This window comes from Scyliorhinus canicula, chromosome 9, assembly GCF_902713615.1.
Source record: "Scyliorhinus canicula chromosome 9, sScyCan1.1, whole genome shotgun sequence".
Taxonomy (NCBI): Eukaryota; Metazoa; Chordata; class Chondrichthyes; order Carcharhiniformes; family Scyliorhinidae; genus Scyliorhinus; species Scyliorhinus canicula.
In genome coordinates this window covers 141,523,301-141,549,382 of record NC_052154.1, presented here as the reverse complement: position 1 = coordinate 141,549,382, position 26,082 = coordinate 141,523,301, and the positions used below count along the sequence as shown (strand labels likewise).

At 46.0% G+C, this 26,082-nt stretch overlaps 1 protein-coding gene across 1 annotated transcript in view; it reads left to right on the top strand.

Annotated features, from left to right (window-relative positions):
- The window catches only part of LOC119970940 (otogelin-like), a 323,755-nt gene that overhangs the window by 198,386 nt on the left and 99,287 nt on the right, over positions 1-26,082 (top strand). Inside the window, 3 exon segments of the mRNA XM_038806051.1 lie at positions 314-2,607; positions 5,643-5,820; positions 12,524-12,669. Of these exon segments, the coding sequence (XP_038661979.1) occupies positions 314-2,607; positions 5,643-5,820; positions 12,524-12,669 (2,618 nt within the window).

The following is a 26,082-nucleotide window of genomic DNA, read 5'->3' as shown; positions in this document are numbered from 1 at the left end:
ATTTAGCATGGCCAAACCACCTCACCCGTACATCTTTGGACTGTGGGAGGAAACCAGAGCACCCCGAAGAAAACCCACGCACGCGGGGAGAAAGTGCAAACTCCACACAGTCACCACAGGCTGGAATTGAACCCGGGTCCCTGGAGCTCTAAGGCAACAGGACTAACCACTGTGCCACCGTGCCACCCTGTTGGTTGTTAGAGGATTTACTGCAAAACCCAAACTAAGATATACTAAATGTATCCAAGTTTCATTGTTTCCATATTGTTGAAGTAGTAGTAGTCAGGAAGTAATCCATGTTTATTTTTTTTAGGCACTCGGCAAGCAGTGCCTCAGCCCACAAGCTCACTGGCATCATCTGGGATATCCGCCTCCACAGCCTTTAATGCTTCAGCCAAATCACTGACTTCTAGCACAACACCTACCTTAAGCCAGTACAGAAGTTCTCCGATAGCAACAGCAAGTGCAAATACTACAGGTTCTATTCCAACAATAGAAACCCCTTTAGTGACTCATCTGTCAACAATTCCAATCGTGGTGACGACAAGCACATCTCCACTTCCATCATTGACAAGAACAACAACTTTTGTACAAAAGATAACATCAGCAACAAAACCTACCACAGAACAAGCTTTGGTATCATATTTCACAAAAAGCAGTACATCACCTGCTTCTGTGTTAGTAGTCTCTTCAGCAAGAGGAGTAACCACCTCAGCAACAAGTTTGCCTGAATGGCTAACATTAGCAGAAACCACAAGTACAATTAAATTACCAACAGAATCTAGATTCCTGTCCACTTCAGTTGGAACAAAGCCTACCACCACCACAACAATGCCTTCAACAACTACTACAGGAATAGCATTGTCAACGGGACCCGAACGGGTGTCAAAATGGCCAACTACAAGTAAGACAATTTCGTCTAAAACAGAACCACTACCAGGGAAGACTTCCACTTCCACAACTGTAGCACATCCATCAGTAGAAACCAAGTCAACGACACAAAGAACATCGGTAATTCCAATTTCAAAAGTAACCGCGGCATATCCTACTTCAAAAGAAATAGAATCAACTAAACTTCCTACCTTCACCAGGACAACCACAAAAACAACAAGTTCTAGTTATCCAGTCTCTACAGTGTCTGCCTTCTCTGCTGGAACAGTATCCTTGGCAACTGAAAAGACCAAATCACCAATGCCAGCACTTTCAACAGAGGTCTTTAGAACATCAGCGCCAACAGAGGCAACACTACATCCATCAACTGTAAAACTTGCAACAACCTCTTCTGCAATATTAGTTCCAAGAACAGAAAGAATTGAAACAACCACAGCAACTACCACTCAACCCATTTCAACGGTAAGGACTACAACTTACCCGCTGAGCTCAAGAACACCATCAACAACAATTCCATCTATGACCTATCCAGCTTTAACTACATTATATACAGCCTCAAAAGAAGCTATCTTGACATCAGCTGCTGAAGTTTCTTTAACATCATCTGCTACAATGTACGCAGGAACACCTGTCAAAACATCAACATCTGCAATATATCCATTTCCAACTAAAACAATAACATCATTTTCTGTCCACTCTTATCCATCATTATCTACAAAAGCATCAGAAACAAGTTCAACTGTAAAAATATTCAAAACTGTTCCAAGTCCACGCAGTACAGTAATGACCTCCAGTTCAACAACAGAACCATATGTAACAAGTAAATCAACTTCTTTGCCACCAACTACTGCTCACAAATCTACATACAGTACTTCCACAGCTGCTCAGAGCACAACATCATTGGAAACGCCATCTGTTGAAACAAGTAGATCACCGACCACATCAATTCCAACTTCCATAAAAGTGTCCCCCATTTCTGTTTCAGCACCCAAAACAACCACTGCATCTAAAATAACTCAACTTGGGACAACTACAGTTTTACCTGCATTGCTTGTAACAAATATTACCTCAGTAACACCCCAAACAACAATTGTTTCAGAGCTCACATCCAAAATGACAACCATTCCATATGCAAGAAATGCAACCACATCTATTACATCACGCTCAGCAACATCAACCACAACTACTTCCATACACAGCACCACTCAAAAGGTAACACCAACATTGGTTGAATTAGGTGCAACTGGACCTACAGTTATTCTGTCTACAACACCACTAACAACAGAAACACCAACAGCTCCAGTGAATGAAACATCTGTTATAGGATTATTTACCACAACATCAGAAGGAGTTACCAGGCTAACTACAACGCCTCCTGTTATTCCTACAACAACTTCTATTGGAACTGAAAGTGTTACGGGAAAAATAGTGCCACCTCAGCAGTTCACAAGCACCACAAAACAAGTATCTGTGAGTTTGAATGAAACTGTTTCCACTGAAAGGAAAGAAGTCCCAGTCAAAATAGTGCCTCCAACAAGACAACCATCAGTTACCACGACTTTGGAATCATTTCCATACACCTTACATACTTTGTTCAATGTCACCTCATCTACAATTATTCCTCTTCATACTTCAGAATCTGTAGAAGGCCCAACAGTATTCTCAGCAACTGCTTATACAACAGCTTTGACCATCCCACCAACCAGTCAATGTGTGGTAAGTATAAGATCAGAAAATAGTTAATATTCACCAAATAACTAATTAACTGTAAGATACTTCCAATACGTATGCTGTATCGGCAACACAAAGAAAACCCTTGTCTTATTGCACTTAGTTTGAGGGTAGTTTCAAGATCATCCTGCAATGCAAATATAATCCCTGGTTTCACTTCTCTGCTACCAACGGTCTTCCTATCTGCCCCTCCATTTTGATCTCCAACATATCCTCTCCATTACTAAAGATTACCTATGTCCACTTTCATAATATTGCTAGTTTTGACTCCCACCTTGCCACCTACTGCTGAAATCTATTTCTATGCCTTTATTACCTCCAGATTTGACTATTCTAATGCATTTCCTTTTCATTCTCCTTCCCATACTCAAAAAAACTGAGCTCATCTAATCTCTGTAAACTTGACGTCATTCAAACCTTTACAGATCACATCCCAATTCATACGAACTCCTCTTCTCTCATTAGCCCTGTAATCTATATTTGTTCCCACTTTGACAATACCTCGTTTTAAAAATGTTAATATTATGTTCAAATCCTTCCATGGTCTCATCCCTCCCTATCTCTATGAACTATGGGTCTTTTTCCAATTCCAACCTTAGAAAATGTCTTTCTTCCTTTCATTCGCTTTCCTCTTTTACGTCCTAAAACTTACCTCCTTAACCAAGCGTTTGACGTTCTGTCCTTGTATATAGGGCATGATATACTGACCGCGTCCCACCAGAATCAGGTTTAAAAACTCACTTAACTATCTCTTCACCAAATTGAACTGGCTCCCGAGATCTACGGGCCTCACAGAGGAGACCTCAGCTGGGCACTGTTCAACATTGGTGCTCACAAATGGAGACCAGGTGGAACGACACTTGGGGGGGAGGGGGGTTTCCCATGCAATCGGAGGAGCCTGAGTGGTTGGTATCGGGGCAGGGTGCCACCCAGGCACTGCTGACGCCACCAATGTACCCAGCTGGCATTTCAGGATGCCAGGTTGGCAGTGCCAAGGTGGCCAGGTGGCATTTTGCCTATGCCAGCGATCAGGCCCGGGGTTGCGCTTGTTGGATGAGATGAGGTGAGGGCGACTCGGGGACCTCCCAACAGATGAGTTGGGGCATTGAGGAGGGCAGGGGGGTGGTCTGGGTGCCGTGTCAGGGGATCAAGAGATCGGAAACGGCACCCCGAGCACTTCCTGCACTGAGGAGCTCCGTTCGGCAGAGTTCCTCAGTGCAGGAAATGTGGCTGAGTGCGATCTTTGCGGGGCGTTCCCTGCTGAGGGCTACAAATAAACCCCAAACCAGAGTGCTGTTAGATAACAGGGTTTAACCCGATGCTATTTCCTTCAGGAATGACCTCTCAATAGCCACCCAGAATGGAATTTCTTTTTGGTTAGATTCCCCCCCCTATGTGTTTTTGTGTCAAGTTTTGTCTGGCATCACCTCTGTGAAGCACTTTGGGAACTTTTACAATATTTTAATGTTATAAAAATGAAAGTTGCTGTTGAAATCATGTATGTCTTTGTCACCAAGATTGAGACCATCAAATTCCGTTGCCTCTGTATGAGCCCTTCCTTCCCATAACTTGACAAACTGAACTTCCCCCAAAGCTCCCCCTGCTGTTGCCCTGAACTTATAACTTCCTCTGATTTGTTATGTTGCTTGTTTGAAATCCAGTTCTGGATGTGCAGATTTTTTTTCCACTAAAATATTGCCATCATACCCCCAGCAATATACCCCCAGCAAAAAGTGGATTCCGTGGACATCAATCCCATCCCATTCCCCACCAGTATGAGGCTCATACCAGACTATTTGTAATCCTGGCTACCTGATCTGAGCATCCACCTTTATATCCTCTTTGTTACCAATACTTCGAGCCTCATAGTATGGACTGTCTCAGCCTAACTGTTGCTAAAACATGCATGAAGGTTATTGTTACCTCCCATCTCAAATATACCTGTGCTGTCTGGCTGACTTCCCATTCTCCACCATATGTAAACTTCAGCTGATCCAAAACTCTACTGTCTCTATACTAACTCTCACACATTTACCCATCATTCCTGTGCTTCTCAACCCAAACTGGCTCCTGATCTACTAAATGTGCAAAAATGGAAAATACCCATCCTTCTGTTTGAATTCCTCCGTGGCTTCATCTCTCTTTCTCTCACTCACGCGTGCTCTTTCTGCTCCTCCTCCTTAGGATGCTTCCTGAAACCTACCTTTTTGATGAAGTATTTAGTCATCTGCCTTTTAGCCTCAATGTCTCAATGTAAAGTTTTGTGTGCTAACTCTCATGCGAAGTCAGGAGTGTGATGGAATATTCCCCACTTGCTTGGATCAGTGCGGCTCCAAAAACACTCAAGAAGCTCGACATCATCCAGGACAAAGCAGCCTATTTGATTGGCACCTCTTCCACAAACATTAATTCCACCACAAATGAACAGTAGCATCAGTGTGTACCATTTACAAGATGCACTGCAGCAACTCACTAAGGCTTCTTAGGCAGTACCTTCCAAAGCCGCAACTACTGCCATCTAGAAGGACAAGGGCAGAAGACATAGGAATACCACCACCTGGAAGCTCACCTCCAAGTCATTCACTATCTCAACTTGGAAATATGTCATCATCCCTTCACTGTTGCTGGGTCAAAATCTGAACAGCACCATGTGTTTACCTAGACTACAGGGTCTGCAGCGGTCCAAAAAGGCATCTTCTCAAGGGCAATTAGGGATGGGCAATAAATGCTGGCCTAACTGAGGACACCCACATCCTGGTAAATGAATATTAACAGAAAAGTGCCTTAGGATGTTGTTCCATGTTAAAAGCATTATATAAATCCATGTTGATGTTATGTTACTGTTGATCATTAGTTATATTTGTTGCTTAGTTGTAAGTAAATGCCATTGTTTTTTCTAATGGAACTTTTATGTTGCTATAAATCATTGGTTTTACACTAGCATTATAGATGATAAAATATATAGATTCAGTTTTACTACTAATGTAAATTTATCTTGCTTTTCTTGAAATGTTTCACAGATTCCATTTCCTCAGGACCTAGATGAATGCATCAAACAAATATGTGTGGAAGGGCAAATTACCCAAATCAATAGATCACATCACTGTCCCTATATTGTGACTCCACCTAGCTGTGAGCTCCTCGGATTTGCTGTACAGGTGAATGGTGACAAATGCTGTCCACAGTGGGAATGCCCATGTAAGACATACATCTGGCTTTGTTCAAATGCTTTAATCTTAAAATGGTTAATGTTTTATATAAAAGTATTCAAACTTATTTTGGTGGTACACTCAGTAATCTACAGACAAATATCTATATCCCATGGCAGGTTCCTTACCTCCTCTTCTCAACTTAACTTTCTACTAATCTTTGTGTCATTAGCAAATTTAGCATCCATACATTCAGTCCCTTCATCCAAGTCGTTGAAACAAATTGTAAATTGTTGAGGCCCCAGCGCTGATCCCTGTGGCACTCCACACGTCATAGCTTGCCAATCCACGAATGACCCATTTATGCCTATTCTCTGTTTCTTGTTAGCAAACCAATTCTCAATCCATGCCAGTATTTTATGCATCATCATAGCTTCTTATTTTGTTCAGTAACCTTTGATGGAACACCTTATCAAATGCCTTCTGGAAGTCTAAAAGCACAGCACATCCACTGGTTTTTAACCATATTGATTATTACTTCATTAAAGCACTGCAGTAAATTAGTCAAACATGATTCCTCTTTCACAAAACCATGGTGACTTGATTTTTGAAGTGACCTTAATAGATTCCAGCATTTTCCCTGTGACAGATGTTAAACTAACTGGCCTGTATTTTTCTGCTTTCTTGAACAGAGGAGTCACATTCACTATATTCCAATTTTTCTGACCATACTAAATTGCCTCTTAATTGGAAAAAATGAATTGGGTACTCTAAATTTATACATATATAAAAAAATAATTCCCCAGACTCTCTCCCCAAAGGACCAGCCCTCACTTTACATACTCTTTTCCTTTTTAAATACCTGCAGAAGCTCTTACTATTTGATTTTATATTTCTGGATAGCTTTAACTCATACACTAATTTTTTTCCTTGTTATTGCTATTTTACTAACCCTAACCCTAATCATACCCTTTTCTTTATATTCTATACAATCTTCTGACCTGCCACTCACTGTTGCAGAATTATAGGCATTTTCTTGCAGTTTGATCCAACCTTATTACTTTATCAGAGTTACAAAGCCAAAGTTTAGACTGTGGGCAGGGGCAAACCCCTAATCCAGCTCTTTGCCTGCTCCAAAAAACTATTCAAATTGAATCCAATTCATGGTCCCCATAAGAGAGACTTACCAGATCCAAGCATTACACCTGATCCCACGCTCATCTTAGCCAAAAGAACGAGACGCGATTAACTTTCTTAGTTAGCAAGGGGTGGTGTATCCTTTCTTTAGAGTCTTTCTTTCTCACTGGAACGTTTCTTTTTTTGAGCATTCTGAAATATCTCCTTTTGATGTTTCTCATTGCATCTTACCTTAATCTAATTTCCAAGTTCACTTTAGCTAGCTCTGTCTTCATGCTGTCATAATTTCCCTTATTTAAGTTTCAAAATACTTGACATAGATCCACTCTTCTCTCCCTCAAACTGATTGTGAAATTTATGATCAATTCTACCTAGGGATGCCTTCATCATGAGGTTATTAATGAATGCTGTCTGAATGCACATTAGCAAATCTAGTATAGCCTGCATTTGGTTGGCTCCAGAATGTGTTGCTCTAAGAATCTGATTCAAAAATACTATGAACTCATCATCCAGGTTCCCTTTTCCAATCAGATTTGTCCAATCTATATATATGTTGAACTCACCTTTTATTATCACCATACTTTTCTTACAAGGTCCCATTATTTCTTCTTATATACCCCTCCCTACAGTGTGGTTACAGTTCGGCGGTATATAAACCATTCCCACAAGCATCTTTTGACATGCGCTTCAGATGCCTGGACCGATCCAATGGGGCACTCCAATATAGCCCCAGGACGGTGTGTAACATTGTGCTGGCCTGCTGAGTCCTGCAGAACATCACGCAGCAGAGGGGAGAGATCCTGGAGGAGGAGGACACCTGGCCTCATCTGACGAGGAGGATGGCCAGGAAGAACTGCTCATGGAGCAGGGGCTGGCACGGCAGGCAACCCCATGTGTGCTCCAGGGCGGCAAACCTTATCACCTCCAGATTTGCCAAATAATAGGCCTGGCCACTGGCAGCTTCACCACCCTGTCCCACCTCTCCATACTCTTACCCCCTCCCCATCACCTTTAAGTAGTGCCCCCTTCCCCATAGCTGCTCACATCCACCCCTGTCCCTCCTCCCTTAACTCTATCCCACCACCCCAACTCCCGATCCCCACTCCAAGTGCTCTACCGGCATCACTACAGGGTGTTGGCCCTGGACAGGCAGATCTTGTCCACAGGATGGAGGATGTTGATAATTCGCTGGGAGATGAGATCTGGTGCCGGCTCCTCATCGTTTGACAAAATCTGACTCCTGCCTTCAGGATCACCTTCCAGTGTCCGCCCAGGTGATACCTGCATGTGTGCTCATCATTCCATCTCATGGGCCCATATATTGTGGTCTGTGGGGGTAGTGGGGGGCCATTATGGAGAAGTGAGTAATTATGGGTAAGCTGTCCTACAAGGTGGCATCACACTTCTGGCCCTGGTCTGATGCCTCTGTGGATGACCCCAGTTGGAATGTTCAATTGTCCTGGGGGCCCTGCCCCGTGCCATCCTCCAACGCCCACACCACCAATCTCCCACACCACCCCACCAGGCACACCTTCTACACCCAGCCAAGCCCATCCATCACACACTTCAGACAAAGGATTGAGGCAAATAGAAAATTTAGCAGAAAGTCATTTAATAGTGACTATATACATATTGTGCTCTGACCCCTACCTCTAACCTATGTGCTGCACCTGTGTCAACTTAACTGGTGTCTAACTTCTTTATTTTACATAGAATACGGCTCCTTCTAGGTATGATCCCATACAGCATGTCAGATGTGAAGGTGGCCTGTTGTGTATCCCGCCCTCTGACCAGAGATGCCTTTGGCGGCTGCCCTCTGGAGGGCCTGAACCTGGATGGGCCTGACTAACATTCAGATGGCACAGGTGGCAAGGTGCCACCCTGTTCTGCCCACTGCCCATCTGATGCGCCAGTCTCAGGTCGGGGGGATTCAAAAGCACTGAGGTGTTCCAGCACCTCCCTGCAGGAGGCACTGACACAGGCCTCATTACTTCCTCCTCCCTTGGTATGCTGTATGGACCCTGGGCTATCCATGGGATGGCGGTGAAGCCGGAGTGTGCTTGGGAGGCTCCACTGTCATCTGGCATTGTCAGTCCTGGAAGCCGGCACCCATCTCAACCACGGTCTCGATGCCCTCAACCATGGAGCAGAGACTGGGCAACGTCCCTCAGCGAGTGAGTCATGTCCCTCTACGCCTTGGTCATGTCCTTCTGTGACAGGCCTGGGTCAGTCAGTACCTAGCCAATGCTCTTGACACCCTTAGACATGGCCCTTTCTGGCATGGTTGCCTGTGATAGGACTGTCTGTGATAAGGCTCCCCTGTCCTGAGCCTCAACCGTTGACTGCATAGTGTGCCCCAAACCTTGGATATCTTGATCCATGGCTACGACGTTTTGACCCAATGCTTCCACCGCAGACGCCACCCGTTCAGTTTTGGCCTGGGTATCATGCATTGTCAGCACAAGCCCCTGCACCTGAAGGCAGTTGGACTCCTCCAACTGCACCTGCAACGCTGGAGAGTTGCTGACACCCCTTCTGTAAATGCTGGCTCTGCGCCTGCATCTCCACCAGTGATGGGATCATCATTTTCAGAAGTGCAAGAATACAGCTGGTTCCTGGGATAGGGATACCCTCTGAGTGCCCACTCCATCAGGAGTCCCTACCTCCACCTGATATGCTGCAACAAGTGTGTATGCACCAGCAGGTCACCCAGGAACCTCAATACTAAAATACTCCGCTGAAGTGATAGCCTCTGTGATGGTGGAGGGTGCAGATGAATGCAGTGCTGAGAAATTGGTGTCATCCCTGGAATGGTCCTCCAGGGTATGCTGGGTTATGGCTGGGTATGAGGTACCCCAGACTGGCCCACATGGTGTGCTGGTGATCCTGCCAGTCAAAAGGCAAGACACATGGTGAGATCTTGGAAAGGAGTGGTCTGGGGAGAGGAGTTACTTACTTGATACAGGGACATCATTTTGCATTCGATGCTCACTTGGTTATCACATGCCAAACTCTGCCTCGGAGATAGCCCTCTCCTGTACCTCCCCGGATAATGCCATCACCCTCTGCTCAGCGGGGGTGAATACCCAGAGGTCCGGGACACCCCCTCCTGTCAGTGAGGGTGAGATTCAGATTGCGACATCTCGCAAAATTTCATTAGGTCTCTCGAGGCGTTCCGAGCATCGCAAATCCCACGAGAGGCTTCTCCTGAGATTTAACGCCCTTGTCGCGTCACTGAGGCCGTTCGATCATGCCGTATAATGTAGAAACAATTAAACTGTGCACATTAGGGCAAAAAAGCATTCAGTATGGAAAAATCACTGCCTTTTTTTAACGTTGTGTTATGAACTCCGAGGAGAAGCCAATTGAATAACTATATTTTCCTTCTAATTTTCTGCATCATACCCTCAAAAAATCCAGAATTGTAATGAAATTATGAAATTGAACATTGTAGGCTGACACTAAAGCTTAACTTTTCCAATTTCATGTCATAGTTTCTTACTGCTGGCATATCTGGTCATTGGCAAGGGACTCAGAGCATTGAGGCCTACCTGTAAGCCACTAGGGAAAATCTCTTTGTGTCGTGTACATAAAGTGGGTGGATCGATCGGGATAAGGCGTTTCAGTGGCACAATGGTTAGCACTGCTGCCTCACAGCACCAGAGACCTAGGTTCAATTCCGACCTTGGGTGACTGGGTGGAGTTTTCACATTCATCCCATGTCTGCTTGGGTTTCCTTTGGGTGCTCTTGTTTTCTCCCACAGTCCAAAGATGTGCAGGTTAGGTGGATTGGCTGTGCTAAATTCCCCCTAGGTGGGATTATAGAGGTAGGGTGGGTGATTGGGCCTGGGTAGGGTGCCCTTTCAGAGGGTTGGTGCAGACTCAATGGACAGAATGGCCTCCTTCTGCATTGTCGGGATGATTCCTTTTTTAAAATAAATTTAGAGTACCCAGTTGGGGCAATTTAGTGTGGCCAATCCACCTAGCCAGCACATCTTTGAGTTGTGGGGGTGAAACCCACGCAGACACGGGAGAATGTGCAAACTCCACGTGGACAGTGACCCAGAGCCGGGATTCAAACCCGGGTCCTCAGCGCCGTAGTCCCAGTACTAACCCTTGTGCCACTATGCTGCCCGCTGTAGGGATGATTCTAACCACCAGGTAATCCCGTGCACCCAAACTGTTTTGATGGTCTGACCCAATATTCATAGGTTGGCATCCCACAATTCTACATCACTGATTGACAGCTGGCTGATTGGAGGACAGGGTGACGAGTGAGTCTTATGCCCAATTAAAGTGAAGTCCATCTTTCGGCACACAGGTGTCTTCTAACTCATTGGTTATTTCTGTCAATTTTTCAATTTTGGATGTCTGCGTTAGAAATTCTGCAGTGAAGTTCAGCAATCTTACTCAAACTGCAAAGGTGAGAATGATGTGTCCTGTTCACTTCTTGGAATGATATATTACCACAGAACAATTTTGCTCACCTGCTCCTGCCTCTTTTGCGTTCTAAATTTCCCCCCTCCTCCATTCCACACACCTTCCACTACAATCACAGTGGTACAGTGCAGCAACACTATTTCTAAAGAGGCACAGGCAGCATTCTTATTTTACCCTGGTAACAACTGGAAAGGCATTCACTTTTCTGTTTTCACACTAAGAGTAATTTTCTTGCACATGACCATCTCATCCACAATTTACTGCTTCTCTCTGTGCTCCATCCACAGAGCCATCTGTATGAAGTTGGCTCACAAATCTCACAACCCTTTTCAAAAATCAAACACTAGTTTACTCCCATCCTTCATACAGGACTGGCTCCCAAAACTCAGCAATTTTAAGGCTCTGTACAAATCCTCAGTCAAAGGACCAATGTCCGTGCAAAATGGTGGCAGGTAGATCTGCAATAGGAAAGGAATAGCAATGCTGGCAACCCTATTGTTATTGCACTAGCATCTCGTTGCCACCTAAAAATAGAGTATAAATCTGTCTTACATGTGAAGAAGAGCAGAGACTACTTAAAGACCTTTTATATAATTCTGTGTAAGAGAGCAGTTAACCACACATCACATAATGAAGAAAAGGCTTGTGTGTGAATATGCTGTTGTCTAAGTTGGAAAATGTTTGCATTTGTGTTGCATGATTTTACATTTTATAAAATATTAACTGCAGAATCTTTCCTAATCAATATATGCTACTAAAATGGAACTTTGAAAAGGTTTGGCTAATGTTCTATAAGTGAAATGAAATGAAAATGAAATGAAATGAAAATCGCTTATTGTCACAAGTAGGCTTCAAATGAAGTTACTGTGAAAAGCCCCTAGTCGCCACATTCCAGCACCTGTTCGGGGAGGCTGGTACGAGAATTGAACCGTGCTGCTGGCCTGCCTTGGTCTGCTTTAAAAGCCAGCGATTTAGCCCTGTGCTAAACCAGCCCCGAAGTACACTTGTACTGATTTAACCATTGTGAAAACATCATTGTATGATTTGAGTATGATGTGAAAGGGATTCCTCAGACTTGTTCCTTCCCTTAACAGTAACCATCCTGCTTTGAAACTCCATTTACTGAAGTTGAGAACTAGTTTTTAATAACAGTATAAGCTATTTAATTTTTATAGGTAGGTGTTCCATTCTCGCTAATCTACACATAATTACTTTTGATGGAAGTGACTTTGGCATTTCTGGAGCTGCTTCATACGTTATGGCTTCACTGGCAAATGAAACCATTATTATTGGGATCAGCGAATGTCTCAGCAGCCAGATGGTAAGTGTTCAAGATAATGTAAACCCCTGAGAATCCGTGTTACTTGAATAAAATACAAGGTTGCCTGAATTTCTACAGCTTTCTAATTCTTAAATAACCCTCATCTTTCAACACAATTACCTTACTTTTAATCAAGTGTGCTTTGGGAGCCAACTTCAATGAATGGAATTTCTTGGCATCTAATTTTAATAGTTTAGTGCAGTGTTGCAACACTGGTATTTCTTAGAAGATAAATAACATGAATGCAACCCATTTGCCTTTGTAGGAAGGAGTTTGCAGCCGATTCAGTTGGGCTCTGCTTCGTGTTTTAAGGTTGTATATATCTCCATAACCATTGGAGACGCTGCAATTCAAATACTCTTTGGCAAGTTGCTCCAATCTTCTGCTTGTGCTGACTTGCTGCTGTTCTGCCCAAAAGCACTGGAAGCCATGAAATGCTGAGCTCAAGTGGTCATTTTTTGTCTGTCCACACCCAGACTGATATGCCAGCTTATTTGATTACGAAAGGCATAATAGCCAAGCCTGATCCTCCACTCAGCTAATTTCTCCATTTTTTATCAAGGAGCTTCTAGGGCATAATCTGAAATGGGAAAGTTGATTTTCCCTCTCACCAGCCTGGAGGAATCCTACTCCTCTATCAGTTTAGAACAAAAATCAAAACAGACCAAGGGTAAAAGTGTCATTTTGTGCATAGCTATTTTCTGCAAGGAAATATTTTTAGGATTAATTTTCTTCCATGTATTTATCATCTAATTTTATTTACATAAAATTAGTTTCCTCTTTAGAAGTACATATTACACTATCGGTAATCATAGAATTTACAGTGCAGAAGGAGGCCATTCGGCCCATCGAGTGTGCACCGGCTCCTGGAAAGCGCACCCTACCCAAGGTCAACACCTCCACCCTATCCTCATAACCCAACCCAACACTAAGGGCAATTTTGGACACGAAGGGCAATTTAGCATGGCCAATCCACCTGACCTGCACATCTTTGGACTGTGGGAGGAAACCGGAGCACCTGGAGGAAACCCACGCACACACGGGGAGGATGTGCAGACTCCGCACAGACAGTGACCCAAGCCGGAATCGAACCTGGGACCCTGGAGCTGTGAAGCAATTGTGCTAACCACAATGCTACCATGCTGCCCTAATGTATGGCAAATGAACAGGGATGATTAAAGGAACAAATAATTCAGATATGTCAATATAGATAGTCGATTTGTGATTAATGGTGATGTCTCCTGAAGAGATTTCTTCTCAAAATTTTGAGAGAAACAAACCTGTAGATTTTTTAAAAAATGTTAACCTCTTCCCTTCTAGCATTGGGTTTGGATTGATGGAAGTACCATTTCAAATCTTATATAGTTTTACCTCTATGATGTAGTGCAAGCTGTATAACATCTGTAGGCAAAAATATGAATACAGGAATCAAATCAGAAATTGATAGTTTTCAATCTGTAGACAAGAGAGCAATTTTCAAGTTCCAGCTGTAGATTTTGGGTCAAAAAAATTGGCACCTCTACCACCCATTGAAGCCAAAAGCCTGCCTGATCTAATATTCAGATGGTCATGATGACTCTGCGAATTTCTGGTTAGAAACTGTTTACATATACAAATTCTGGTTTTGCTTGAGTTGCAGGAACCCAGTTGCAATTTTCATAGACAAATGGGTGAACTGTAGCATGAGTAAGGTAGTCTAAATAGAGGCCATTAAAGCGTCTAGTAGAGGCCACTGAAGAAATTGCCAAAGAAATGTTTAATTTTATGGGACCAAGGAAATGCAGGGCGGTACAGCAAGCCCTTGCAAGCTAACCCTGTGATTTCCACCCCTACTTCGACAAGCCCCACAAGTTCAACATGAAAAATGAAAATCGCTTATTGTCACGAATAGGCTTCAATGAAGTTACTGTGAAAAGCCCCTAGTTGCCACATTCCGGCGCCTGTCCAGGAGGCTGGTACGGGAACTGATTTCCTGTCCTTCTCCAGGAGCTGTAACAGATTGCCCGATTGGTGTCTGCAGCTTGCGGTTGGCTTTTACATGGGAACCAGACCAGAAATCTGTTCCAGCCTCTGTACAGCAGCTTCAACCACGTTCCACTGAATTTGTACCCATTTCATGTGGAGGTTGAAGATCTCCACAAGAATGCAACCAGCTTCCCACCTGCCTTCATCAGCATGAGATCTGGTGGACAGTATGGGCAGGGTGTGATTTCTAATAGATTTTCACAGCAAAACATAAAGCATGAGTGCATTATTAAAAGGAGAGTGCATTCACAGGGATTTGTTTATGATGAAGAGCTGGAAGCAAGTCCCTGGGTTTTTTGACATTTTCCTGAAGACTCATGCTCAAGGATTGATGGAACAACAATGCCAAAACACAACATTCATAAGGTCTAGAAATGGTGTCAGAAATTGTTACCTCTAAGATAGTTATGTCAGGACCTGGATAAAATGCAGAGAAAGGACATAACAAGAGCTGCAAGGGGGGTAGAGGTCTTCATTTTTCCATCTCTTTGTATTTCACCCATTGGTTCGAGCCCAAGCTGCCCCTGCATCATCTGGCTCTGCCAGCCCTGGTGGCTTCCCATGGTCTGCACCATTGCGTCGACGCCCTCAGCGATGCTCCTCAGTGACTGGGACATGCTCTGCAGTGTCTCGGCCATGCCCATCTGAGAGCGGGACATGTCCCGCAGAACCTCATCAAGTTTGGCCTGGTAGTGGGTGACATCCCCCAGCAAGGCAGACATGCTGCCAAGACCCTCAGCCATGGTTGTCATCAACTGCGCAATGCCTTGGACACCTTCACTGATGGTGCCGATGTCGTGCACAAGGCTCTCCACTGCAGTCATCACCCTCGCAGTGTTGCCTCGGTGCCACTCATTGCAGTGCATCACCTGCGCCTGTAGGATCCAAGCTGTTATAGATCTGTTGGCGTGATGCTGATATCTCCCTCTGAATGTCCAGGCTGCTCCCGATTGTCTCCATCAGCTCCGGGTAATCCTGTTCCAGAGGTTCAACATCAAGCTGGGACCAAGCTGGGTCCAGGGATCCAGCAGACCTATGACTGCTGTCTCACCTGGGTGTTCCTGCATCCACCAGATGTGCATCATCAGCAGTGTGGTGTTGACCAGATTGTGCCCCAGACGCCTGACCACTAACATTTCCCACCAAGGTGTGTGTATCTATGCTGGTGGAGGATGGGGATGATAGCTGTGCCGCAACTATAACGATTGCATCCTTGGAGCTCTCCGAGGTGTTCTTCTTGGAGTCAGGAGAGGGTGTGGCCCAACATGGGCCGGCACCGTCCGCTGGAGGACCTGCAGGAGAATGGACATGCGGTCAGTGGGAGGGATGGGTCAGTCAGTAAGGCAATCAGTACTCATATTTGACAGGTCCTCCGGATGGAGCCCGGTGGTTCTTCACTTCTGCGGCATCCGCCAGCTTCCGCGTAGGTGACCTATCTGTCCTCGACCACACCCGTCACCTCCAGGGTCTTCTCCTCAAAGGAGGTGCGGATTGACAAGTTCGACACCCCACCACCAGTCTGGGCCATCTCCTGCCGATTATGAGAGAGCTTATTCTGAGGAGACACAGAGAGGGCATCGTTAGCCACACGCGTGGTTTACAGCTGTGGGGAGTGGGATATGGGGCGAGGGTTGGGGTGGAGGGAGGGCTGAAGGGGGAAGGTTGTGGAGGGAGGGTTGGGGGTCACCTGAGGGATTGGGGGTGGATGCACCTTTGATGGGGTGGGGGGGGGGCGACGTTGGTGTCTACTCACTCTTGCTGCCCGGTGTAGGTCGTTGTGGGCACCGGGCGGGAGGAAGAGGCGCTGACTGCCAACCTGGACCTGTCCCATGGGACAGCGATAGTAGCCACCAGCTTCCCCGAGTTCCACCCCTCTGATGAGGTTGCGTCTTGGGGCAGCACATGGGACAGGGGGGGACGGCTGCGCATGTGCCACCGACAGGTGAGCCGAGACCCTCCAGACTCAGCGCTCCCAGAGGATGCCTGCCAGGCGCATCGAAGGACACGGTACGAGCTAAGCAGCTGGCTGCCTCCACCTCAGATGCATCCTGGAGAGACACCTGGATGTAGTGGTAGAGCTAAGAGGGCCAAGTACATCGAGGATCACTGAGGCCACAGGGGGACAGGGATGTGTGTGTGGTGTGTGCGTGGTGGGGTGGTGGTGGGCGACACCCACACGAGAGTAGGGATCTGTATTGAACAATAAACATCCTTGTGCACAACCAGTCGGAAGCCTCTGTCACTTTCTTCCGCAATGCATGACTGTGTACAGACAGGCAGGGGTCAGACAATGACATAGATTGAGGAGCCCCAGCACCCAGCTCTCTGTGGATTATCATCACCCTACTTCCCTCGACATCGACTTGTTGACTGTGCCGACACAGTCCCAGCACCCTGGAGAATGTGGCACATACCCTGGGAGGGTGGGAAATTGGAGTGGTAGGTGGGTAAACAGCATGTGGCTGCATGGGCCTCGTTGTAGCGGGTCTCCGCTTCAGTTACCAGCCTCCGTACTGGCGTCATGAGCCAGGTCTGCAGCAGGTACCCCTTATCCTCCAAGAGCCAGCCGCCCATCCTGGGGTGCTTGTCGAAGAGAGCGGCAATGACCGACTGCCCCAGGATGTAGCTATTGTGCACACTCCCCGGGAAGCATGTACACACATGCATGATCTTTATCTGGTGGTCACAGATGAGTTATATGTTGAGGGAATGGAACCCCTTTCTGTTAACACAGGGCACCCCAGATGGCCCGGTGAGTGCAGGGCAACATGTGTGGCATCTATGATCCTTTGGACCTGCGGCATCCTGGCGAAGTGGAGAATCCTGCTAGCCTAGGCACCTTGCTGGGCTTAGTCCATGTCAAAGGTGATGTAGACGTCCGCCGGGCATACAGGGCATTTGTAACCTGCCGGATGCATCAGTGGGCTGTGGCCTGTGAGATACCACACAGGTCCCCGTTCGAGCCCTGGAATTATCCTGTGGCGTTAATGTTCAAGGCTGCAGTGACCATGGCAGCCACCTGGAGCAGTTGGCATCCTCCTCCACGTGGTGCCAAGTCAGTGAGGATATAGCACAGGTGCTGCACAGTCTCCTTGTTGAGTTGGAGCCTCTTGCGACATGTGCTGTGCGCTATTTGTTCAAAGGACCAGTGACGCCTGTACACCTTGGACCATCGAGGGAGTCCCCCTCTGGGTCCCTCCCTGGCCTGATGGGCGGCCGGATCCTCAGGGTGTAGGGTGGGGTCCGGTCTACGGGTCGCTGCCTCGAGCATCTGCAGACGATGCTGCTGGCGCCTTCTCCTGCGTCGGGCCGCATCGCATAGCACTAGCACAACTAGGCAAGCTCTACATCCAACATCCCTGCCACAGCATTCAATAGCTGCAAAGAATTGGGAGAGGGTGTTAGACTGACAAACAACGGTGGCTCCCACATTGGACCCTCCATTCCCCCACTGATATCCCCCCCCCGGAACACCGTGCCCAATACTCCCGGCACAGCGGGCCCTCCTCACCGAGCCCCAGAACCTGTACCCCGGATACCCACTCTGATCATCAACCAGACGGGGGGCTGGCTCCCTCCACCCGGCACCTATGAATAGATTCATTGTGAACATACAGCATATAAAAAAGTTGCATGAAAGAGATACAAAATAAAGAACATTTTAAATTTGACTTCACATCACTAGTTTCACTGGAGAGATTGCTGAGGATACATGAGCCAACCTCTTGGAAACAAGATGAGCAGAAATGGATTTGGGGTGCATTTGCAATTATATTACTTTACTCAGTTTGCTGGGTGAAGTCAAAGTGACTTCATATTCAACACAAATTCTTGCACGGTGGCCTACAAATCCCTGAACAGGCGAGCATCGCTAAAGAAGGGGAACAAATTACAGCCAAAATCTTTAATTTAGGGTGCTCAAACTTTTTTCTTAACTGGACTTGAGCAGGTGTTTTTTTTAAAATTAGGGTCAAGCTTCATCATGTCCTCACATGTACCTAACCAGACCCAAACCAAACTAATCCACTCATCGTTTCATTAATTATGTGTTTACTTATCAGGAACACCTGGTATACTGCACAAATTAGGCCTTAATTGCATGTTATTAAATGTCTTTGCTACATAGCTATAATATAACAAAGCCGTTGGAAGGAGGTCCTGATTATTATAGTGCATTTATTAATAATATTTGTGGAAAAAGACAGGATGTTTGATACTTTGTTGTGAGAAAAATATGTGAAGTTTTTAATTAAGTTATATACATCCACACTTTTTCCTACTTTATTGTATATGGTTCATATTTTGTCTAAACCTTTTGCCACTATTTCCTCCCTCCTTGAATTCGGCTGGGTATATGATACGTTTTATAATTCAAGTTAAATAGGATCATTTTATAAACAGTGAATTACTACAGTTTCACTTCAATTCTCAATTTTCACCAAAGACTTAAAAGAGAAGGGAAATGAAATGCTTTATAAAATCCCAAGCCCTTATCGTTGTGTGTCAATTGAGAGTCATTCTATAAATGTTGGGCGCGATTCTCCGCTCCCCACGCCGGGTGGGAGAATCGTGAGAGGGCCGGGCGACTCACGACACGCCCCCCGCGATTCTCCCACCCCCCCGCTCGGAAGAATCGTCGCTCGCCGTTTATCACGGCGACCGGCGATTCTACGGCCGGATGGTCCGAGTGGCCTGCCGTTCACGACCAGTTCACGACGGCGGCAACCACACCTGGTCGCTGCCGTCATGAACATGGGCGCCAAATGCTCGTTTGAAGATTGTGGGGGGCGGAGAGGGGAGTGAGCACCACCACCGTGCTCGGGAGGGGACTGGCCCGCGATCGGTGCCCACCGATCGTCGGGCCGGCGTCTCAAAGCGACGCACTCTTTCCCCTCCGCCACCCCGCAAGATCAAGCCGCCACGTCTTGCGGGCAGCGGAGGGGAAGACGGCAACCGCGCATGCACGGGTTTGAGCCATCAGCCGTCGTGACGTCAGCCGCGCATGCGCGGGTTGGAGCCGGCCAACCTGCGCATGCGCGGCTGACGTCACTTAGGCACCGCCGTCGCGTCATTCTCGGCGCGCTGCCTTGACGCAAGCGTCAAGGCCCGGCGGCCGAGAGTTACGGAGCGCCACTCCTAGCCCCCTGGGTGGGGGTGAATAAAGTGAGAGGAGCGGTCTCTGAGGCCGTCGTGAAACTCCGCCGAGTTCACGATGGCCTTCCTGATTTTTCGCGGGAGCGGAGAATTCCGCCCGTTGCTCCTGCTGGTAAATTGTGGTGTTGCCGATTTTGGTGAGTGGAATACTATCCCACTAGTGTCACTAATAACTGTTGGCAATTCTGCACCGGAGACGCCAATAATGTTGCCCTTTTTAATATTGAGTGGTGTTGCTTTTCAGAGTCGCCAAGTATCAGATGATACCAGCACAAGGTTCAACTGGACATTGATCAAAGACCCAACAACCAGTCAGTTAGTTCAAGTTCAATAATAGTTTATTTACACACAAGATTAACTCACACATGCAACATAAACGCGACAAGCTAAATTATACCTAACACAACATCAACCTGTACTTAACTTTCAGGCACCCGGCTTTGGCAGAGCAACAAGGCTTTTGTTTGGATATGGAGTGGATGGGTCTGGAGAAGTAACTTCGCTTCTGCTGGGCTCATCCGTCTGGTAGCGATCGTTGATCTTGAACTTGCTTCTGGTCGTGGTGCTGCAGTTGGCTTCAGGTATAGGCCGGGCCAAAGAGTGCCGGTGTGCCAGGGCCCAAAGTGATCGAACATATGGGAGTGTCTCTCTTTATCCTTTGGGGTTTCGCGCTCTTTTGGGTGGTCCTTAGCTTTGGTCCCAATAATTCGGCAGGCTTCGATTACTGCCTTCGATTTGAGCCAATAAAGGGGCGGGTGCCTTGATGGCTGGGTGTGTCCCGAGCAGTCATTGACCTTGGCTGTTTGGGCTTCCTGGGTGAAGGGAATGGTGCCGATGTGTCTGGAATTGTATCTGATACCCGAGTACCAGTCCTTTGTCCTGGGGAAATGGGTCATTAGAATGTGAATCGGCTAGGGGTTTCGATACTGTCTGGTTCTCTGTCAGCAAATATACATTCAGGTTCTGAGTTTGCCTGAATCCTGTATTGGCCATATTTCCCTCGAGTCTTTGCAAGTATCCATGTTTCCTTTATAAGTGGCCATCCCAGATGGCTACAGTGGGTTGAACTTTGAGCCCCAACCGGGTTTCGGAGGGAAGGTGAATAGCTCTACCTGTCACCGACTCCACCCCTGCTTTTGGACCACTTTTCTAGAAGCAGAATTGGGGGAAAGTTATAGCAAAGCTACCTGCCCACACAGTTTGTTAAGTATCCATTGGGACCAATTATAGGGGACCGATGGAACTTTCCTGCAGGCAGCAGCAGGCTGTATAAGTGCTTGAGTGTGACTTTCTGCCTGCCTGCCTGCCTAGGTACAAGAGAAGCAACATGCTGTCCAGATAGGTGTGCACCCGCTCTGTTCTCCCTCCCCCACTCGAGCCCTAGGTGGCCTGGCTGTAAGATCCATTTCTTAATTTCAGATTTAAATACATTGGAGGGAAAGATGGTGCCTCCATCTTGAAGTGCCCTTTCCCTCACTTACCTTCCATTGCAGCCTGCTGCTCCTTTCTTTCAGGCCTTTGATTGGGCCTCCAGCTTCAAGATTCTGCTTATTATACTCAATTGCACAGTGAGCCGATCTCCAAGCTAAGGAAAGGGGTATCTATGAAAATTGTGCTGGTGGATGTCTTGTGGCACATTGAGTAGCCTCCCTACATCTGAGCCTGCAGGGATAATCCAGGTTATTATAGGCCGTTGAGCTGGATGTCAGTGGTGGGGAAGCTATTGGAGAAGATACTGAGGGACAGGATTTATTCACATTTGGAAGTGAATTAACTTGTTCGCGCTAGGTAACATGATTTTGTGCGGGGAAGGTCATGTTTCACCAACTTAAGAAAGGTTTTTGAAGAGGTGACAACATTAATAGAGGAGGGAAAGGCTGTGGATGTCATCTACATGGACTTTAGTAAGGCGTTTGACAAGGTCCCTCATGGCAGACTGGTACAAAAAATAAAGTCGCCTGGGATTCAGGGTGTGCTAGCTAGATAGATAAAGAACTGGCTAGGCAACAGGAGACAGGGAGTAACAGTAAAAGGGAGTTTTTCAGAATGGAGATCGATAACTAGTGGTGTTCCACAGGGATCAGTGCTGGGACCACTGTTGTTTGTAATATACCGTATATACTCGCGTAACATGCAACCTTTGAAGACCTAAATTTTGACCTGAATTTGGGGGGGTCGCATGATACGCGAGATACAAAATTTTGGGTGTGAACTACTGGTCAAGATTAGGCTGTTAGGCTGTTAAGCAGACCGTATCCATTAACGGAAAGTCAAATGGACATTATTATGGACATAATGAAATATAAAACAGGAATACATATGTAGGTTAATTAACAAACTTTAATAAAACTTTAATAAAAAAACTATTAAAACAAACTTTTGCAGGTTAACTAAAATCCGTCAAATTGCTTTCATTGCTATCAGTGTCATCATCAAATAAAGCTTGGAATTCTTCTTCATCGAGGCAGTCGTCATACTGATCATCTTCCACGTCTTCAATATTTTCATCCTCTTCTCCTGCATCTTCGAATATAGCATCATCTTCACTTCCATCCAAAGCATTTGCTATTCCACATTTTTAAAATGCTTTAACAATCAAATCTGCATCTATCTCAGCCCATGCTTCTTTTACACACAAACACAGTAGCCTCTATTAATGCCCAAAGTAAAATTTGACGCAAATCCATTTGGAAATTTTACTTTGGGCATTAATTTCCGTTTAAAGATAACCATTGGAGGAAGTTTCGTCCCATCTGCCATACACGTTAGTACAACCGTAAAATGTGTCTTTTCATGCCCTGTAGTTTTGATAAAAATACTTTTCTCACTGACTTTATTAACGGTTGAGTTTGATGGCATATCAAAATTCACGGATGTTTCATCCATGTTTCCAATGCACGATAACTGATAGCTGTTAGCTTTGCGATGTTTGATTACAAATGTTTGAAAACTAGTCACTTTTTCTTCTAATTCTTTTGGGAGTCTCTGTGCAATTTTTGTTTTTCTTCTTAACACAAAGTCATGTCTTTTCATGAACCGCGTACACCATCCAGGACTTGCAGTAAACTCACGAATGCCCATGTTTCTTGCTTCTCGTAAAGCATAAAGTCTAATTTTAGATCGAGTTAGAATATAACCATTTTCCCGATTTTCGGACACCCACTTTGAGACGTTATCTTCTAATTGCGGCCAATAACATTTCGGCCCGCGATTAGCGCATTTATAGGAAGGACTTTCCATCAATTTCTCTTTCTGTTTTCTCCAGTTGCGGACACAGCTTTCTCCGACACCAAACAGCTTTGCAGCTTTGACGTTGTTGCTGTGTTCCGCTTCGGCAATGACTTGCTGCTTCAATTTGGCAGTATATTTCTTGGCAGATCTTTTCTCCATAGTGGCTAATGGTAGAATGTATTCGACCGTTATGTGTTACGCGTTAGTTAACTGCTTATTATCGTGATTAGAAACCGCAAAACAGCTGGTTGTTTACGGCGGGTGTTAACGGCGTAATTTGGTACCTCATTTGGTATCTCAAAAAAGTGACTCACATGATACATGAGGTATAGCATAAAATCATGTTTTGGGGTCTAAAATGTAGGGGTCGCATGATACGCGTGATCGCATGATACACGAGTATATACAGTATATAAATGATCTGGAGGAAAATGTAGATGGTCAGATTAGCAAGTTTGCAGATGACACTAAGACAGGTGGAGTAGCAGATTGTGAAGGGGACTGTCAGAGAATACAGCAGAATACAGATTGATTGGAGAGTTGGGCAGAGAAATGGCAGATGGAGTTCAATCCAAACAAATGCAAGGTGATGCATACTGGAAGATCAAATTCAGATGTGAATTATACAGTAAATGGCAGAACCTTCAGGGGCATTGACAAACAGAGGAATCTGGGCATTCAGGTCCATAGTTCAATGAAAGTGACAATGTGGGCGGATAAGGTGGTCAAAAAGGAATACGGCATGCTTGACTTCATCGGCCGGGGCATTGAGCACAAGAGTTGGCAGGTCATGTTAAACCTATATAAAACTTTAATTAGGCTACATTTGGAACATTGCTTGCAGTTCTGGTCATCACACTACCAGAAGGAGAGAGTGCAAACAAAGCAGGTTTACCAGCATGTTGCCTGGTCTGGAGTGTGACAGCTATGAGGAGAGGTTGAATAAACTAGGATTGTTTTCATTGGAAAGACGGAAGCTGAAGGGAGACCTGATTGAGGTCTACATCAATAGGAGAGGTATAGACAGGGTGAATAGTCAGAAGCTGTTTCCCAGAGTGGAAGACTTAATTACAAGGAGACACAGGTTCAAGGTGAGAGGAGGAAAGTTTAGGGGAGATGTGCGGATAAAGTTTTTCACGTAGAGGGTGGTGGGTGGCTGAAACGCATTGCCAGAGGAGGTGGTGGAGGCAGGCATGATAGCAATTTTGAAGATTTATCTTGATGGACACGTGAACGAGTGGGGAATGGCGTGATACAGATTGTTTGGGCAATAAGTAATGATCTAAATAAGAAATCTGGATCGGTGCAGGCATGGTGGGTCGAAGGGCCTGTTTCCTGTGCTCAAATGTTCTTTGTTCTTTGAGTCAGAAGCGCAGGGTTAAAGTCCCGTCCCATTACTTGATCACCTTGGAAGAAATGGCCCAACAGGCTGATGATCAATCTGAAATTCTCCCAATGCACCTGTGGCAGGTGATAAAAGTGGAAGAGCTTTCTGGTCAGCTATAAATGCATGCAATAGACTCCCCATTTTAAAAGACTCCCTGCCTTGTTCGGGCTGTACTCTGAAAAGAATCCTCCTCACTTTGGGGGGCCTGAGGAAGAGAGATTAAAGAAACTGAAAAATGTGCTGAGTGACTGCTTCCCCCACAAAGACAAGTTAATACTTCGAAGGAGGCCACACCATTTCTTATTTGGCTGCACAAGATGCAACAATTCTGGGTGAGCTTCTCCCAGGACTGTGGGTGGCATGGTGGCACAGTGGTTAGCACTGCTGCCTCACAGCGCCAGGGACATGGGTTCAATTCCGACATCGGGTAACTGTGAGGAGTTTGCTTTTTTTCCCCATGTCTGCGTGGGTTTCCTCCCACAGTCTAAATATTTCCAGGCTAGGTGAATTGCCCATGCTAATATTTCCCAAAGGTTAGATGGGATTATGGGGATAGGGTGCGGGGGATTGGGCCGAGGTAGGGTGCTCTATCAGAGCAAGGACTGGTGCAGACTTGATGGGCCGAATCGCCTCCTTCTGCACTGTGATTCTATGACTCAAAACCAATATCAAAATACAAAAGTCCTCAGTGAAGCCTTCAGAGCATCCTTAACCACCAGCAGAGTGCACCCCTGACTCAAGCTACCCAGAGAAGATTTGCTTGAGTAAGAGAGTGTCAGACATTCTGGCTACATGACCAGCCCAACTCAGTTGTGACTGGCTCAGTATGATATAGATACTTGCATCCCAGTTTGAGTGAGCACCGCCGAGTCTGGTATTTGGTCCTGTCATCTGACCATCTCAAGCTTCTGAAGGCAACTCAAGTGGAAATGTATGAGCTTTGTGTCATGATGCTGGTACACAGTCCAATACTGACATGTGTAGAGCAGAGTGGGCAGGACTGATGCTATTCAACTTTTTGTTTGGTAGGCAGCCGTACTCCTCATCATCCCCAGACTAAGGTTCAAGGCTGCAAGGTTCCATTGCTCTGGCAATTGTTGCATGTGTCACATCCCGAGAGAGTCTGCTGCTGAGATAAAGGGACTATTCTCCCAAAAAATGACAAAGGGGTGGATTCTTCATTGCCTGCGCCTGTAGTGGGTTTCCTGATCTGGCAGTAAATGGAGCATCAGCCGAAAAACAGGATTGGCACTGGGCACCAATCCCATTGCAGTGCTCTGGTCTCCTGGTGATAGCAGCAGCGAGCGACATGCCCCACATTGGCGGCACCATGCAAATGGGTCATTTGCACTCATTTGCATCTGATTAACGGGCTGTAAGCCTGATTCTCCAGCCTCCCATGATGCACCAGCTCTCTCAGCTGGGTTTCATGCAGTGTGAATTGGTTCAAGCATTTTCAAGCATGGCCCTGATGCGGTGGATCCTGTATTGGGTCAAGGGGGTCAGTGCATGAGGGAGGTACCCTACAAAGTTCATCAGAAGGTTTCCTCCTCCCCACAGCACAAATCTGGCTCCCCCCGCCTCACTGCCCCCACCGAACCACCCCATTAATCCGC